The sequence below is a fragment of the Aethalodelphis obliquidens genome, unplaced genomic scaffold, assembly GCF_003676395.1.
Source record: "Aethalodelphis obliquidens isolate GAN/ISIS:26980383/991018 unplaced genomic scaffold, ASM367639v1 scaffold31, whole genome shotgun sequence".
Classification (NCBI taxonomy): domain Eukaryota; kingdom Metazoa; phylum Chordata; class Mammalia; order Artiodactyla; family Delphinidae; genus Aethalodelphis; species Aethalodelphis obliquidens.
Window position 1 is genome coordinate 9,091,986 of NW_020837975.1, and position 13,789 is coordinate 9,105,774.

The window sequence follows — 13,789 nt, forward strand, 5'->3', positions numbered from 1 at the left end:
AGAAGCAAATACTAGAGGTGGAATTTTTTTTTCCCCTCTTTGGCTTAATTTTTTGTTGTGGAATTATATTGCTATTCAAAATGAAACAATTTAAGGAATTCTCTGGCAGTCCAGTGGTTAGGACTCCCCTTTCACTGTGGGGGCCCAGGTTCAATCCCTGGTCACGGAACTAAGATCCTGCAAGCCGCCCGGTGCAGCCAAAAAAAAAGAAACAATTTAAGGCATGTATAGATAGTAACACAAAATAAATTTCCCCCGAGTTCTGGTTAAAGAGAAAAACACAGTTGATGTAAACCACAGCCAATCCTGCATATGCTTAAATCTGTCACCACCCCTCCCTCTCCTCCTCCCCTAACTTCACCTCCTGTCCTCCATTCCTCTCTCTCCCCAGTCTGCTTGCCCTCAACCTCCCTCTCTCCCCAGTGGCAGGTCCCAGGCTCTGGTGCACCCCTCCCCAGCCCCCAACATTGAGGAAATCACTTCACCTCTCTGAGCATCAGTTTCCTCGTGTGTGGTGATTATGAGACCCACCTCAGAGCTGTCATATGAGGAGTAAATGAGGTCACCCACACAGCAAGGACTCTGAGCACTGTGTGGGCATGTGCATGTACAGAGTAGGGCCCTCTGGCTGCGTGCAGCGGTCCGCAAACACTCGGGCCAGCTCTGGTCGGCCTCCCAGTCTTGTTCCATCTCACCCTCCCCTCTCAGGCAAACCAGGCTCCTTCTCCACCTCCTCAGTCTGCATCCTCTGCCCTCCAAGGGTGCCTGTCCTCCCCGTCCAGCTGTGAGATCCGCCAGGCCAAGGGGGTTCCTCCCCAGAGGAAAAGCCAGGCCAGGCTGCTGTATTTTTTTCTCTACTACAACTTGAGGCCCTGTAATTTCTCCCACCTGTAATAATAATAATAATAATAATGAATACATTCATACTGGCTAACTCAATGAGCACTTAGTATGTGCCAGGCATTATCCCAAGCCCTATCAGTATACTAACTCATTTAACGCTCATGACCATCCTATGAGGTAGGTTCTGTTTTAAGCCCAATTTACAGAAACTGAGGCCAGCAAGCAGGGAAATAGCTTGCCCAAGGCCACCCAGATGATAAGCCCCATGCACTTAACCACAATGCTCTACACATTTCCTGGCAGTTTCCCTGCTTCGTGATGGTGGGGACCAGTTCTGTCTTATTCACCCAGCTCAGCGCCTGGCACAATGGAGAAGCTCTGTAAATCTTTGTTGAATGAACAGATGAATGAATGGGTGAATAAATGCTGCTCATTGGGCTATCTTAACCAGTTTTATGTGTATAGTTCACTGAAAGTGCAGGCTTCAAGGATCCCAGCTAAACTCCAGAGTACTGGTTCCCACTTCCTACCTCATGCAAGGGCAAGGACCAAGGCCAAGACCTTGGTCCCTGCCCTTGCATGGTCATTACAATGCAAGTGCTTGGCCACTGGGCCTATTTCCCTTCCAATACACCCACCTCAGAGCTCCTGCTATATCAACTCACTCACCACTCTGCTTTTCTGCTCTCTCTTGATGTCAAAAACAGACACATTCTATTTTCTACATATTCAGAGCAGGAAGGGTCCCAGCATCCCACTTCCAAATGAGCACCTCAAGCACATGCAAGCCACAATTGTATCCATAGTGAAAAGCCTATTCCAAGGCTGGGTGGTTGTCTACTGTTACTGAGAGCCTACTATGTGCCAGTTACTGTACTGGGTGCTTTTTATACATTTGATCTCATTTAATCCTCCTTCCAGTTCCGTTAGGTAGGTACTATTACTGTCACGGGTTCAGTTGAGAAAACTGCCAAAAACACAGCTAGAAAAGGAACAGAACCAGGATTCAGACTTAGGTTGGCCCAACCTTTGCCAAATACATCTTGTCTTCCTCCATTCTGCCACACGCCGCCTGTTGCTTCCTCACCTTGCCCAGTCCTCTGGGGGTAGGATCCATGTGACTCCCTTCTTGTTACCTGTCCTCAGCACCCAGTGGGTGTGACCTGGGGTGCAAGCCGTCGTTGCAGAGGTTACTGTGATTTTGCCCCTGGAGACCTGTCCACAACTCAGGAGGGACTGCGGAACTCACACAGCTCTTGGCCTGAGCCCCTGTTACCAAGCGAAAGGAGGCTTTAGCCAAGGACTCTGAGGGGAGATAAATGCTGGGAGTGGACGCAACTCTGGTCGGGACCCAAGCACCCAGCCCTCCCCGAGACATTGTTTGAACTGGGCCAGGCCACCAGACACAGCCCCTCCCGCCCGCCCCAGCCAGGGTGGTGCTTGTGTGGGAAGGACTTTAACTCCAGCTGCCAGACCCCTGAACGGGAGAGGCAGAGAGGACTGGCCAACATGCACAACTTCCGCAGCCTCCTGGCCCGTCTGCTGCTGCCGCTGCTACTGCTGGGGGCTGCCATGGGCCCTGCCGGAGCCCTCAGTGATGATGAAAAACACGTGATGGTGGAGCTGCACAATCTCTACCGATCCCAGGTGTCCCCACCGGCCGCCAACATGCTACAAATGGTAAGTGTGGCCAGGGCCCCCACCAACCCCTTTCACGGCATGAGTGGAAGCTATCTCGGGGATTCATCTGTCCGGCAGGAACAGAGTCCCTGACATTGTAGAATTCACAGGCCCCCATAAGCAGCCTCATTATACAGATGAGGAAACTGAGGCTCAGAGAGACTTGCTGGTCCCTCAGGGGCTTGTATGTCCCATAGCTGGTAGAGCCAGGCCTGAAAGCCCTGCTCCCTGATCCAATGACCCCTTCCCAGCACTTCCTAAAATGCATGTGCCCCTGGGAGGGGGAACACAGGAAGTTCCTAACACCTTGGTGAAATGATCTTTCAGATACCTTCCAAGGAGATGAGAAGAAAAAATAGGGCAGCAGGATGGGTCCCAGCACCCAGGGTAGGAGGGATGTACTAAGGAGGTGGAGTGAGAACAGGAACCAGAAGTAGACAGGGCTCTGAATCACACAGATCAAAATCTGTCTCGACCACTCACAAGGCCTGTGATTTGGGGTGAGTCCCTTAACCTAGTAAGGACCCTCAGTTTCCCATCTGTAAAATGATGTCATCATTAGAGCTACATAAATATCAACATGGACAGAATCTCACAGATATAATATTGAATGGGGGAAAATGAAATCTAAAAGAAGTACACATACATATATTTTTAGTATAGTACAGTATATTTACATGAAAGAGATAAAGTGAGAAATTCACCCCCTTCCTGCCCTCCCTGAGGGCTACACTGGCCCTTATTCTCCAGTCACCCTTAGGTGAGGGGCAGTGTCCAGGGACCCCCTAGCTGTTGCCTGAGAGCAAGGTTGCACCAGGCGTCCAAGACCAGAGTTCTAACAGTTCTGTCCAATCAGCTGAAGTGACTCTGGGTGGACCCTTTACCTTCAAAGGCATCTGTTTCCTGATCACATGGTACGGGCAGTCCCTGCCCTGAGGGTCAGACAGGATGACCTATGAAAAAGATCTAGGAAGGGCTCCACGGATGCACACAGCACCGCCCTTCACAGCCCTGTCGGCCTTGGCAACCAGGAATTGCAGACAACGAACTAGGAGCTCCCGATTCTGTTACCAGCTCTGCCAACAGTTCCCCAGTTGAGGCCTGGAACACATTGTTGGGCCTCAGTTTCCCCATCTGTAGGTCCCTGATGCCCTAGAGTCTTGCTGGCTGAGGCTGGGGGCTACACAGGCTGCAAGCTGCTTTGTAGACAGAGATGGACCTCAGGAGTGGGGCAACATTCTAGGAAGCAGTTCAGATATTGATGGGATATGCTGCTGCCTGGTAGGAAGTGATCTGAGGAGGGGGAGATAAGGCTCGACTGGGACACTAGGATAAATTTGGGGCAAGGCGTAGGCTCAGCTTCAGCAGTGGTAAATACAGAGACTCTGGAGTCAGATGGCCTGGGTCATCATCAAATCTTGACTTTGCTATTTATTAGCTATGTGACCTCAGCCAAGTTACTTAACCTCTCTGTGCCCCAACTGTAAATCAGGGATGATAACATTATAATAACTCCCTTGTAGAGTGGTTGAAAGGATGAAATGAGTGACTATATGTAAAGCATTTAGAACAGGGCCTGGCACACAGTAAGTGCGCAATAAGTGTTTGATAACAAAAGAGGGAATGGATCCAGGGTGAAGCAGGTGGGGGTTATCACAGATTCTTCTCTCTCCCTCAGCCTCCAAGTCTAATCATCACCACTTTTACCTCTCAGAAGGTTCAATTTTTCTTGAATCCTATCTCCCCCCCACCCCTCCGCCACCTCTTTGACACAACCCTGGTTCAGTCTTTCATTTCTTTTCCCACGGAATTCTAGAACAGCCTCTACCCGCTTTCTCAGCCTCTGGCTTCTACTACCAGGATGAATGATCCAACACACTGGCCTGACCCTTTTCAAAACCCTTCCATGGCTCGCATTGGCTCCCTGCTGCCTCCAGATAAAGCCCCAGCTCCTGAGAAGCCCCACTCTATGTGTCTGGCCTTGTCTACCTCTCCAGCCTCCTCTCCTTCACACTTTCTCCTTGAGTAACCCGAGCAGCTTATCTTTCCCCCACCAAAACGTTTCCCATCTCCATGCCTTTATTCATGTTTGCCCTCTGTTCAGGATGCCTTTCCCCTCTCCACCTGGCCAATGCCTCATCTTTTAACACTTAGCTTAATGTCTCCTTCTCCATCCTCAGGTTGCACTAAATGGCCCTCTTTTGGTGCCCCTATACTACCCATCGCATATCTGTCAGTTACCACATGGTGGCCCAGTTAACAGTTTATGACACTGGGAACTTGGGCTTCTTAGTCCTTGCTGTCACCCCAGGGCTGGCATAGTGCTCAGGACTGTTGAATGAATGAGTGGATGAATGAATGGACTTACTTTCAGATGGTGACCAAGTGGCCAGTGAGGGTGGGTACCTTGACTCTTGAACCTCCACAGGGGTCTCTGGACAACTGAGAAGCCTTAAGACTCACAGGAATGACTCTCTAATGGTGGGACTCCAGGCATCCAGTCAGGATGGAAATTACAGCCGAGCTCTGTAGGAGAGACTGCTTTAAGCAGGGCTGTGTCTCAGTCATCAACAGCTGAGAAATGTCTGTTGAGCACCTGCTCTGGGCCAGCACTGGGCCAGACATGCTGAAGGAGCTTACAGTCTAGTCTGGAGCCCCGAAGGTCATCCCAGACACCCTGAGCCTGGTCCCCAGCACCCTACCCCTTTCCCGCTCCCTATCCTCCACTACTACCAATTTGAGAGAGCCTCAGGGACCAGTGACTTGGGACAAAAATGCCCACAGAGGGAAAGGGATTCACCTGAGTTTACAGCATTTTACTATCCCAGCCCAATGCTCCCATCCGTACCCCAGGCAGCTGCTCCTGAGAACCCTGGGAGGGGGGGTGGGTGTGGCCACACAGCCCCCTCCCCTCAGGGTCACCCAAGCTCTTGGTACTTTATGGGCTGTCTGGCTCCCACCGCTGGCAGGCCCCCAGAGGGTGGAGCAAGAGTTGCTGCCAGGCCATCCATTTCTAGGAGAGGCCAAGGACAGTTTAATGGGATCCAGGCCTCCTTCCTCAATCTCTTGGTCAGATGCCTTGTTAATCTGTCTTCCCACCCACACTGGGCCCATCCTTCCAGCCTGGGACACAGAACCTCAGAGGCCCTCTAACCTGAAATGCCCCCTCCCACCATCTCACCTGAGGTCCTCCCTGGAGAACACTGCCTTTGGGACCTGACAGCTCTTTGGGCCACCAAGGCTCTGAAAATAGGCCTCTCAGCGAGGGTCACACACACACACTTAATTTTCTTGGGGAAAGGGGTTGTCCAGTTGACAAGAGAGCAACTGGGAGGGAAGCCCAGAGCTGGTAAAGCTGGGCTATCCCAAGGGGAGAGTGGGAGGTTAAAGGGGGTGCTGGCCCCTCAAGTAAGATTTCTGGTGGGTGGGTAGAGGGAGTGGAATGGCTGAATAAACAACCCAGCCCCGGAACATCTCACTGGACATCGTGTGTGCTTCAGAACAGTTCAGGCAGCCCTGGCAGGGGCATCACCACCCACCTTGCAAATAGAATGATATTAGTATTAATTAATAATCCCATTATCAAAAACATCATCTCATTTTTTCTTCCCAAAGTCCTATGAGAGTTCAGAAAGTTAGGCAATCTGTCTAAAACCACACAGCTGGTGAATGGTCCCGAGTTTGCCTAACCCCATGGCCTGGGATGGTACCCTCCCACCTCCCCACAGAAGCGCCCCATCAGCACAGCTGTGTTCCAGATCATGTCCACGAGTCACCCTGCAAGGAGGGGAGGGTCTTCGGCCTCCAGAGGCCCCCCAGAACACCCTCCCCCTTCTTTTCTGATCCTCACCCAATTTGGGCATCCTTACCTCCCTCTCCCACCCTCCTTTCCCGCCTCCACTGAGCCCGAGGCGTCCTCACCTCCCCCTCACAACCTGACCCGCAGAGGTGGGACGAGGAGCTGGCCGCCTTCGCCAAGGCCTATGCGCAGCAGTGCGTGTGGGGCCACAACAAGGAGCGCGGGCGTCGCGGCGAGAACCTGTTCGCCATCACGGACGAGGGCCTGGACGTGCCGCTGGCCATGGAGGAGTGGCACCACGAGCGCGAGCACTACAACCTCAGCGCCGCCACCTGCGCCACAGGCCAGATGTGCGGCCACTACACGCAGGTGCGAAGCTGGACGGGCGGGCGGGGCCACAGGGCAATGGGCGGGGCCGGGAAGGGCCGGGCGGGGCCACCTCTCCAGTCAGAGCCCGGGAGTCCGTAAGCCCCGTTTGCATCCTTCATAAAAGTCATCTCTCCACAGGAATTCATGTGTTGCCCAGGCCCCCAACGAAGTCTGCTTCTCAGACTGTCTAAACCATTTTCAGTTGTCTCTTTAAAAACCACAATCTTCTGAAAACCTAGGCGGCCCCTCTCGGCCTCCTGGTCCTGAAGAGACCTGAATTAGGTGTCCCAGAGCCTTTTTCCTGGAAGGTAGTTACTGTGCCAGGCGATCCTGATCGAGCTCTAAGCAGTCTCGTCCTCTGGCCGAGGTTACACACGGCTGTTTGCCCCAGCAGTGAAGGGCTTCCCCCTGCCTTCGGTCTTCTCTCTCTCACTGTCCCTCTTGTCATTTCTCAGAGTGTCTAAGTTGCTGCTTCCAATCTGCCAGGGACTGATAAAGCAAATACACAATTTTTCTTCTGCCTTGAAAAACTACATACGAAATAAGAGAGTAAGTTGTCACCAAGTGAACGTTTCAGAGAGCCTTCCGAGAGCATTTCCTGCCTCTTGCTATGTCAGGGTTTTACTGCATTTTGTAAGTTTGAGTTTGCAGACAAGGGGCATAGGGGTGTGTGTAGGGGAATTAACATTAGTGTTATTGAATTCTTTTTTTTTCTTCCCAATGCTTATTTGTTGTTCAAACAATAACACGACAAATTTTAAAAAAAGAAAAAGGAAATGAACCAACCATCTTCCCACCCATATCCACCAATTCCATTTTCCAGTGTTTCTTTGGGTGGTATTTTTAGTGCTGATCTTTAGAGAAGGAAATCCTAACATCACCCACCCAGATCAGGAAGTTGTGAGGCCCCAGCCCTCCCTGCCCCCTTCTCTCTCTTCCCTGCCACCTCTCACACTCCCCGTACATACATCCTCCTGCAGGAATTGCTGTCAGTGCCCAGCAGGAGTCGGGCTGCCCCATCTCTACCCCTGTGTTCTCTAAGGCTGAGTGCTTGTGCATTCTGGGGTCATTTCTGCCTGGGAGATGCTCGACAGTGGTCCCTCGGGAATTCTCAGCTGATTCAAGCAGCAAGACCCCAATCCTGGGGAGTTGTGCAGAATTAACAGCAAGAGCCAGATCTCACAACAAAAAACGGGCCTCAGTTTGAGTGACTCCTGGGCAGACTGGGCCTAGAAATAGCAAAGGGAGGCTATATTGGCTTGTCTCAGCCAATGGCAGGGCACAAAGTTTGTTTTGACTTTTTAAAGTTTATACTTAAGACAGAACGCCTTCTACCAGTTAGGAGACCCGCACTTAGAAATGGCAGGGCAGGTCCCTGCTTACTTATGATTTGGGGGGAAGTTTTACTTCCAAAATGGCTCCTCCTGTTCCCTTCCTTGGCCTTTGCTTGTTGCTGATGTTTAAGATTCTCCCATTTGAGATTCATTCCTTTGTATATCCCTTGTTTAAAATGCAAGGGCCTCTAGAAGGAGCCCACAGGAAGAATTCATGAGGGTCTATCAAAGGGGAAGGTTTTCAGAGGGAGAGTCCTAGTGAAATAGTGTGTGTGGTTGGTAGAGGAGAGTAGGCTGCTTGGGACAAATTTCCCCCCAAGCCCCCTGTTCAGAGTTTTGTCCTGAAGCTGTGTGTCCTCAGGGACTTGGATCTTACATATAGGGTTCCTCCTCTCCTCACTCATAGAAGGCTGATGTAGAGAGACACTAGCTAGGAGCCATCTTGCGCAGGCTAAACTGTTGGGTTTTCCCTCCTTCAGGTGGTCTGGGCCAAGACAGAGAGGATTGGTTGTGGTGCCCACTTCTGTGAGAAGCTCCAGGGCGTTGAGGAGACCGATATCCACTTGCTGGTTTGCAACTATGAGCCCCCGTGAGTGGGGAGGGAGCCCTGGGGGAAGGGGGTGGGCAGAGCCAAGGGGAGGGCTGAGCTGGACACAGTCAAGGAGGAGGAAGGGGGCCAATCTTGGGTCCATACCCTATACCCTTGGAGGAGCTGCGAGGGCACCCATGGGAGTCTGCTCTTACTGGCCCGGCAAGTTAGTGTAGGGCAAGTAAGACCCAGGGAGCGCTTCCAGACTAGGTGTGTGTATGAGGGATAGGGACAGGGGTTGGCAGGGACACCCCTCCCCCCAGCATCCTCCTCCCCTCCTGCAGGGGGAACGTGAAGGGGCAGAGGCCCTACCAGGAGGGAACTCCATGCTCCCAATGTCCCTTGGGCTACCACTGTGAAAACTCCCTGTGTGGTGAGTCCGGGGTGGGGTGGGGTGGGGTGGGGGGAGGCAGGTGAGGCAGGGGACGCCTACTGGATGGTCTGGTGTCTTCCAAGACTCCAGAGTGGTGCGTGGGCCAGGGGAGGAACCCTCAGCGGCCCCACCCCATCCGGGTTCCCAAGCCCGCTTTACCTGCTTTGCCCTCCTTGCGCACCACTTTGGCGCCCTGGCATTCCAAGTGAACAGCTTACTACCCTCCAAGCAGAGGGTAGAGGAGAGTGGGGGGCTCCTGGGCAGGGGGGGGGGGGGGGGGGGGGGGGGGGGCGTGGCCAGATGGGTGGTCAGAGGGACTCCAAAGGCCAGGCCTGCAATGCGATGGGTGTTTTAGGAACAGGAATCCAGCGGGAGAAATCCCCTGAAAAAGTGGAAATGCGTGTGTAGAGAGGGGAAGACTTGGACAAGGAGGTGGATGGAGGGGCAACTGTCAGTCACAAGAAATAACATGTATTATCAATGAGGGACATACTCACTGGAGAGGGTGTGTGCATGTGTGTTTGTGTGTCTTTGTAGGACATTTGATCACCTCACCTTGATGGCGGTGGGGTGAGGGATGCGGGGCCCTGCTTGCAGCACTAATGCCAGGCCTTGTCTCTCTTATCAGAACCCATCAGAGGCCCGGAAGAGGCTCAGGATTTGCCTTACCTAGTAACTGAGGCCCCATCTTCCCTGGCAACAGAAGCCTCAGGCTCTAGGAAAGAGGGTATCACTTCTTCCTTAGCAACGGAAACTCCATCCTTCTTGGTAACAGAGGTCTCAGGCTCCCTGGCAACAAACGCTCTACCTGCTGTAGAAACCAAGGCCCCATCTTCCTTAGTAACAGAAGACTCCCCTTCCATGGCCACAGAGGCTCCACCTTCCTTAGCAACTGAGGTCCCTTCCTTTTTGGCAACTCACAGCCTACTCTCTTTGGATGAGAGACCGGCTACCCTCCCCAAATCAACCCATGATCCTACCCCCAAATCAGCAGATAAAGAGGCCAGCAGTACAAGAATGCCCTCCGGGAGCCCAGAGAGTTCTCTGCAGCCCAAGATGTCCTTGACGGGGACATGGGAGCCGCTACCCCACACCCAGGAGGAGGGCGAGGCTGAGGCCGAGTCGCCTCATTCCAGTGAGATCTTGGCCTCAGTTTTTCCAGCGCAGGACAAGCCAGGTGAGCTGCAGGCCACACTGGAGCACAAGGGACACACCTCCTCCAAGTCCCTGTCCAACTCCCCCAGTGCCTCTGCCACCGCTAATGCCATGGGTGGGCGTACCCTGGCCCTGCAGTCCTCCTTGCCAGGTAAGGCCTGTAGCGCCCGTCCTGCCTTCCCTCCTGGCTCCAGAATGTCAGCACCCTGCCTCTAGTGTAGATGATATAGGCACGGCGGGGCATGCACCTCCGAGTAGGAGCTTCCTCCCTGGCTGCTGGGCCCCACGTGCATGCCTTGGTAGGGTGGGTGGGAGGTCAGGCAGAGCTGTCTCCAGGCTGAGGCAAAGCCTCTCCCTTCCTGCAGGTGCAGAGGGCCCTGAAAAGCATGGCATCAAGTCAGGGTTGAACTCGAGCCCTGGGCACGGCTGGGGCCTCCTCCTGGGACTGCTGCTACTGCCTCCCCTGGTGCTGGCTGGAATCTTCTGAAGGGGTCACCACTCAAAGGCAAGGCCTCATGGGGGGGACCCTAGCCTCATGCCCACTCTGGATTGTCTTTCTCCAATAAGGGACCACAGCTTCCTGGAAGCTTCCTTCCTCTCTGTGGCCCAGCAGCCCCCTTCACCCCAGCCAGACTCCAGGCCAGAGGCCTTGTGCCCTCAGGAGGCCTCGACAGGGACAATCCTTGGCACTGCCCCAGGATGCCTCTGCCTTTGGGGAGGTCCACCCCTCAGCCAGCTGCAGATTGTTCTGAGCAGTGTTCCTGTGGCCTATGCCCACTCTCCAGCTGTCCTGTGGCCACAGTCCTGCTCTTCCAGGGACAGAAGATCGCAGGGCTTCCCAGGAACCCCTCAGCCCCTTCCAGTCCCCTGGCCTCTTCCTTGAGCCATTGGAGTCTAAGGCTGTTCCCAGGAGTGCTTCCTGCCTTCCCAGGGTGAAGAGGTCAGCTGTCCTCCTGCCACCTCCCCCACCCTGTCCCCAGCCCGCCAAACAAGACGTTTCTTGGCTGAAGTCCCTCTGGAAGGGAAAGGCTGCAGGGCATGTGCCTCATCCACAGACATCTTTGCGGGCATGGGGCCTGGCCACTGCGAGCTCAGGTTGCTGCCCACTGACTGCATGTGTCTGGACCCCTTCTGTTCCTCCCATCTCAGTCTGGGGGGGGGCGGTGAGTGAGGACTCTGGGGAGGTCCCTGCCTGCCTGGCCTTAGGTTGTCTGCCTGGGCAAGGTAAAGGTTCTCCCTGAGTATCCGGTCCCCTAACTTTCCTGTTTAGCAGGCAGCGGGTGTCGTGAGGGGCAGATGAAGGACAAGCCCCATCTGAGAGGAGTTCTATGGGTGGGGCAGGCAGGGACCAGGGAAGGGAGGCAGCCCCTGACTCCTGAATAAAAGCCTGTGTAAGAGGACCAGTTGCCATGCTTGTGAGCAACAAAGGGGGCAAGGGAGGGCTCTTGGGCGGGGGGCCCTGAGAGGCTCACCTCTTCCCCTACTGACTCATGGCAACTGTTCCTTCTTCACACGCCCTCTCCCCCAAACATTCCATTTAGTTCTTTGAGGCACTTTTCCTTTCCTTCCTAACCCCCGACCCCAAATCTTCAGGTAGCCGGCGGAAAGGGGCTAGGGCCAAGGGTTGGCGAAGGGTGCTGGGCTGACTCTACCAGCTCTGGGAGTCACTAGTGAAGCCTAGCTGGGTTCGTGACCCAGGATCAAGGAGTGGCATACGACCTCTTCACAGGGGTCCTGCTGCCCACACCCACCCAGGACACAAGGTCTGAAATGTACCTCAGCATGGTTTTTCCAACCCTTGGTGCTTAGAGGAGTCCTGAGAAAGGGCTCTGGAGTCCCAGACACCCTCCAGGGAAGCACAGGATTGTCCCGAAGTGCTGTGGAGCAGGAAAGCACAAGTGTGTGAGTAGGGATAGCAATGGTAGGTGATGAGGGCAGCCTGGGACCCAGCTGGGGCTGGTGGGGAGGGGCAGCTAAACAGGAAGCATACAAATCAGTCCAGGGCTGAAGGCTGTGTGTGTGTGTATGAGATGATAGAATGTATCTCCATTAAGGTATAACTCATATAACTTAAGATTCACTCATTTAAAGTGTACCACTCAGTGGTTTTTAGTATATTCACAGGGTTGTGCAACCATCACCACAATTTGGGAACATTTTTATCACCCCAAAGAGAAACCCCACACCCCTCAGCAGTCACTTCCCATTTTCCCTCCACGCCCCCCAGCCCTTGCCCTAAGCAATCACTCATCTATTGTCTCTATGGGTTTGTCTATTCTGACTTTTTTTTTTGCGGTACGCGGGCCTCTCACTGTTGTGGCCTCTCCCGTTGCGGAGCACAGGCTCCGGATGCGCAGGCTCAGCAGCCATGGCTCACGGGCCCAGCCGCTCCGCGGCATGTGGGATCTTCCCGGACCGGGGCACCAACCCGCGTCCCCTGCATCGGCAGGTGGACTCTCAACCACTGCGCCACCAAGGAAGCCCCATTCTGACATTTTATATAAACAGAATCATACAATATGTGGCCTTTTGTGTCTGGCTTCTTTCACTTAGCATATTTTCAGGTTCATCCATGTTGTAACATGAGATAGTACTTTATTCCTTTTTACTACCAAGTAATATTCCTTTGTATGGAATATATTTTATTTATCCATTTATCAATTGTTGGGCACTTGGCTTGTTTCCACATTTTGGCTATTATAAATAATGCTGCTACAAACATTCATGTAAAAGTTTTTGCATGGCAATGTCTTCATTTCTCTTGGGTACATACTAGGAGTGGTATCATTTGGCTACTCTGATCATATAGTAACTCTATGTTTAACTTTTTCAGGAACTGCCAGACTACTTTCCAAAGTGGCTGCACTATTTTACATTCCCACCAGCAATGTACAAGGGTTTCAATTTCTCCACACTACCAACACTTGTTACTGTCTTTTTTGATTATAGTCATTCTAGTGAGTGTGAAGTAGTATCTTGCTGTGGTTTTGACGTTCATTTCCCTGATGGCTAATGATGTTGAGCATCTCTCCACGTGCTTAGTGGCCATCTGTATATCTTCTTTGGAGAAATATCTACTCAAGTCTTTTGCCCATTTTTTAATTGGGGTATTTGTCTTTTTATTATTGAGTTGTAGGAATTCTTTACATATTCTAGATATAAGTCCCTTATCAGATATATGATTTGCAAACATTTTCTCTCATTCTGTGGGTTGTCTTTTCAATTTTTCTTGATATCCTTCAAACCCAAAAGCTGTTAATTTTGAGGACTTCCGACTTATTTTTTTCTTTTGCTGCTTGTGCTTTTGGTGTTACATCTAAGAAACCATTGCCTAATCCAAGGTCAGGAAGATTTATACCTGTGTTTTTAAATTTTTACGTTAATTGTGTGAATTAAAGTGTGAATGTTTCTTTCTGGACTCCCAATCATATTCCATTGATTTATGTATCTATCTTTATGCTAATGCCACACCATCTTGATTACTGTAGCATTGTAGTTAAGTTTTGAAATTGGGAAGTGCAAGTCCTCCAACTTTGTTTTTTTTCAAGACTGTGAATTTCCAGTCTTTTTTCAAGACCCTTGAACTTCCATATAAATTTTAGGATCAGCTTGTCAAATTTCTGCAAAGAAGTCAGCTGGGATTTTGA

The 13,789-nt window shown here is 52.2% G+C and overlaps 1 protein-coding gene across 2 annotated transcripts; it reads left to right on the plus strand.

Moving 5' to 3' along the window:
• Positions 1 to 1,578: 1,578 nt before the first annotated feature.
• On the plus strand, positions 1,579 to 12,515 carry PI16 (peptidase inhibitor 16). Of its 2 annotated transcripts, none has more exons than XM_027127097.1 (6): positions 1,579 to 2,523; positions 6,470 to 6,691; positions 8,505 to 8,614; positions 8,899 to 8,987; positions 9,616 to 10,293; positions 10,508 to 12,515. In XM_027127097.1, the coding sequence occupies exons 1-6, from the start codon at positions 2,353 to 2,355 to the stop codon at positions 10,627 to 10,629; spliced, it is 1,392 nt and encodes a 463-aa protein (XP_026982898.1). In that variant the 5' UTR covers positions 1,579 to 2,352; the 3' UTR covers positions 10,630 to 12,515. The 2 variants fall into 2 exon arrangements, with proteins under 2 accessions (XP_026982898.1, XP_026982899.1); XM_027127098.1 differs by having other exon boundaries at positions 9,616 to 10,164.
• The last annotated feature ends 1,274 nt before the right edge of the window (positions 12,516 to 13,789 follow it).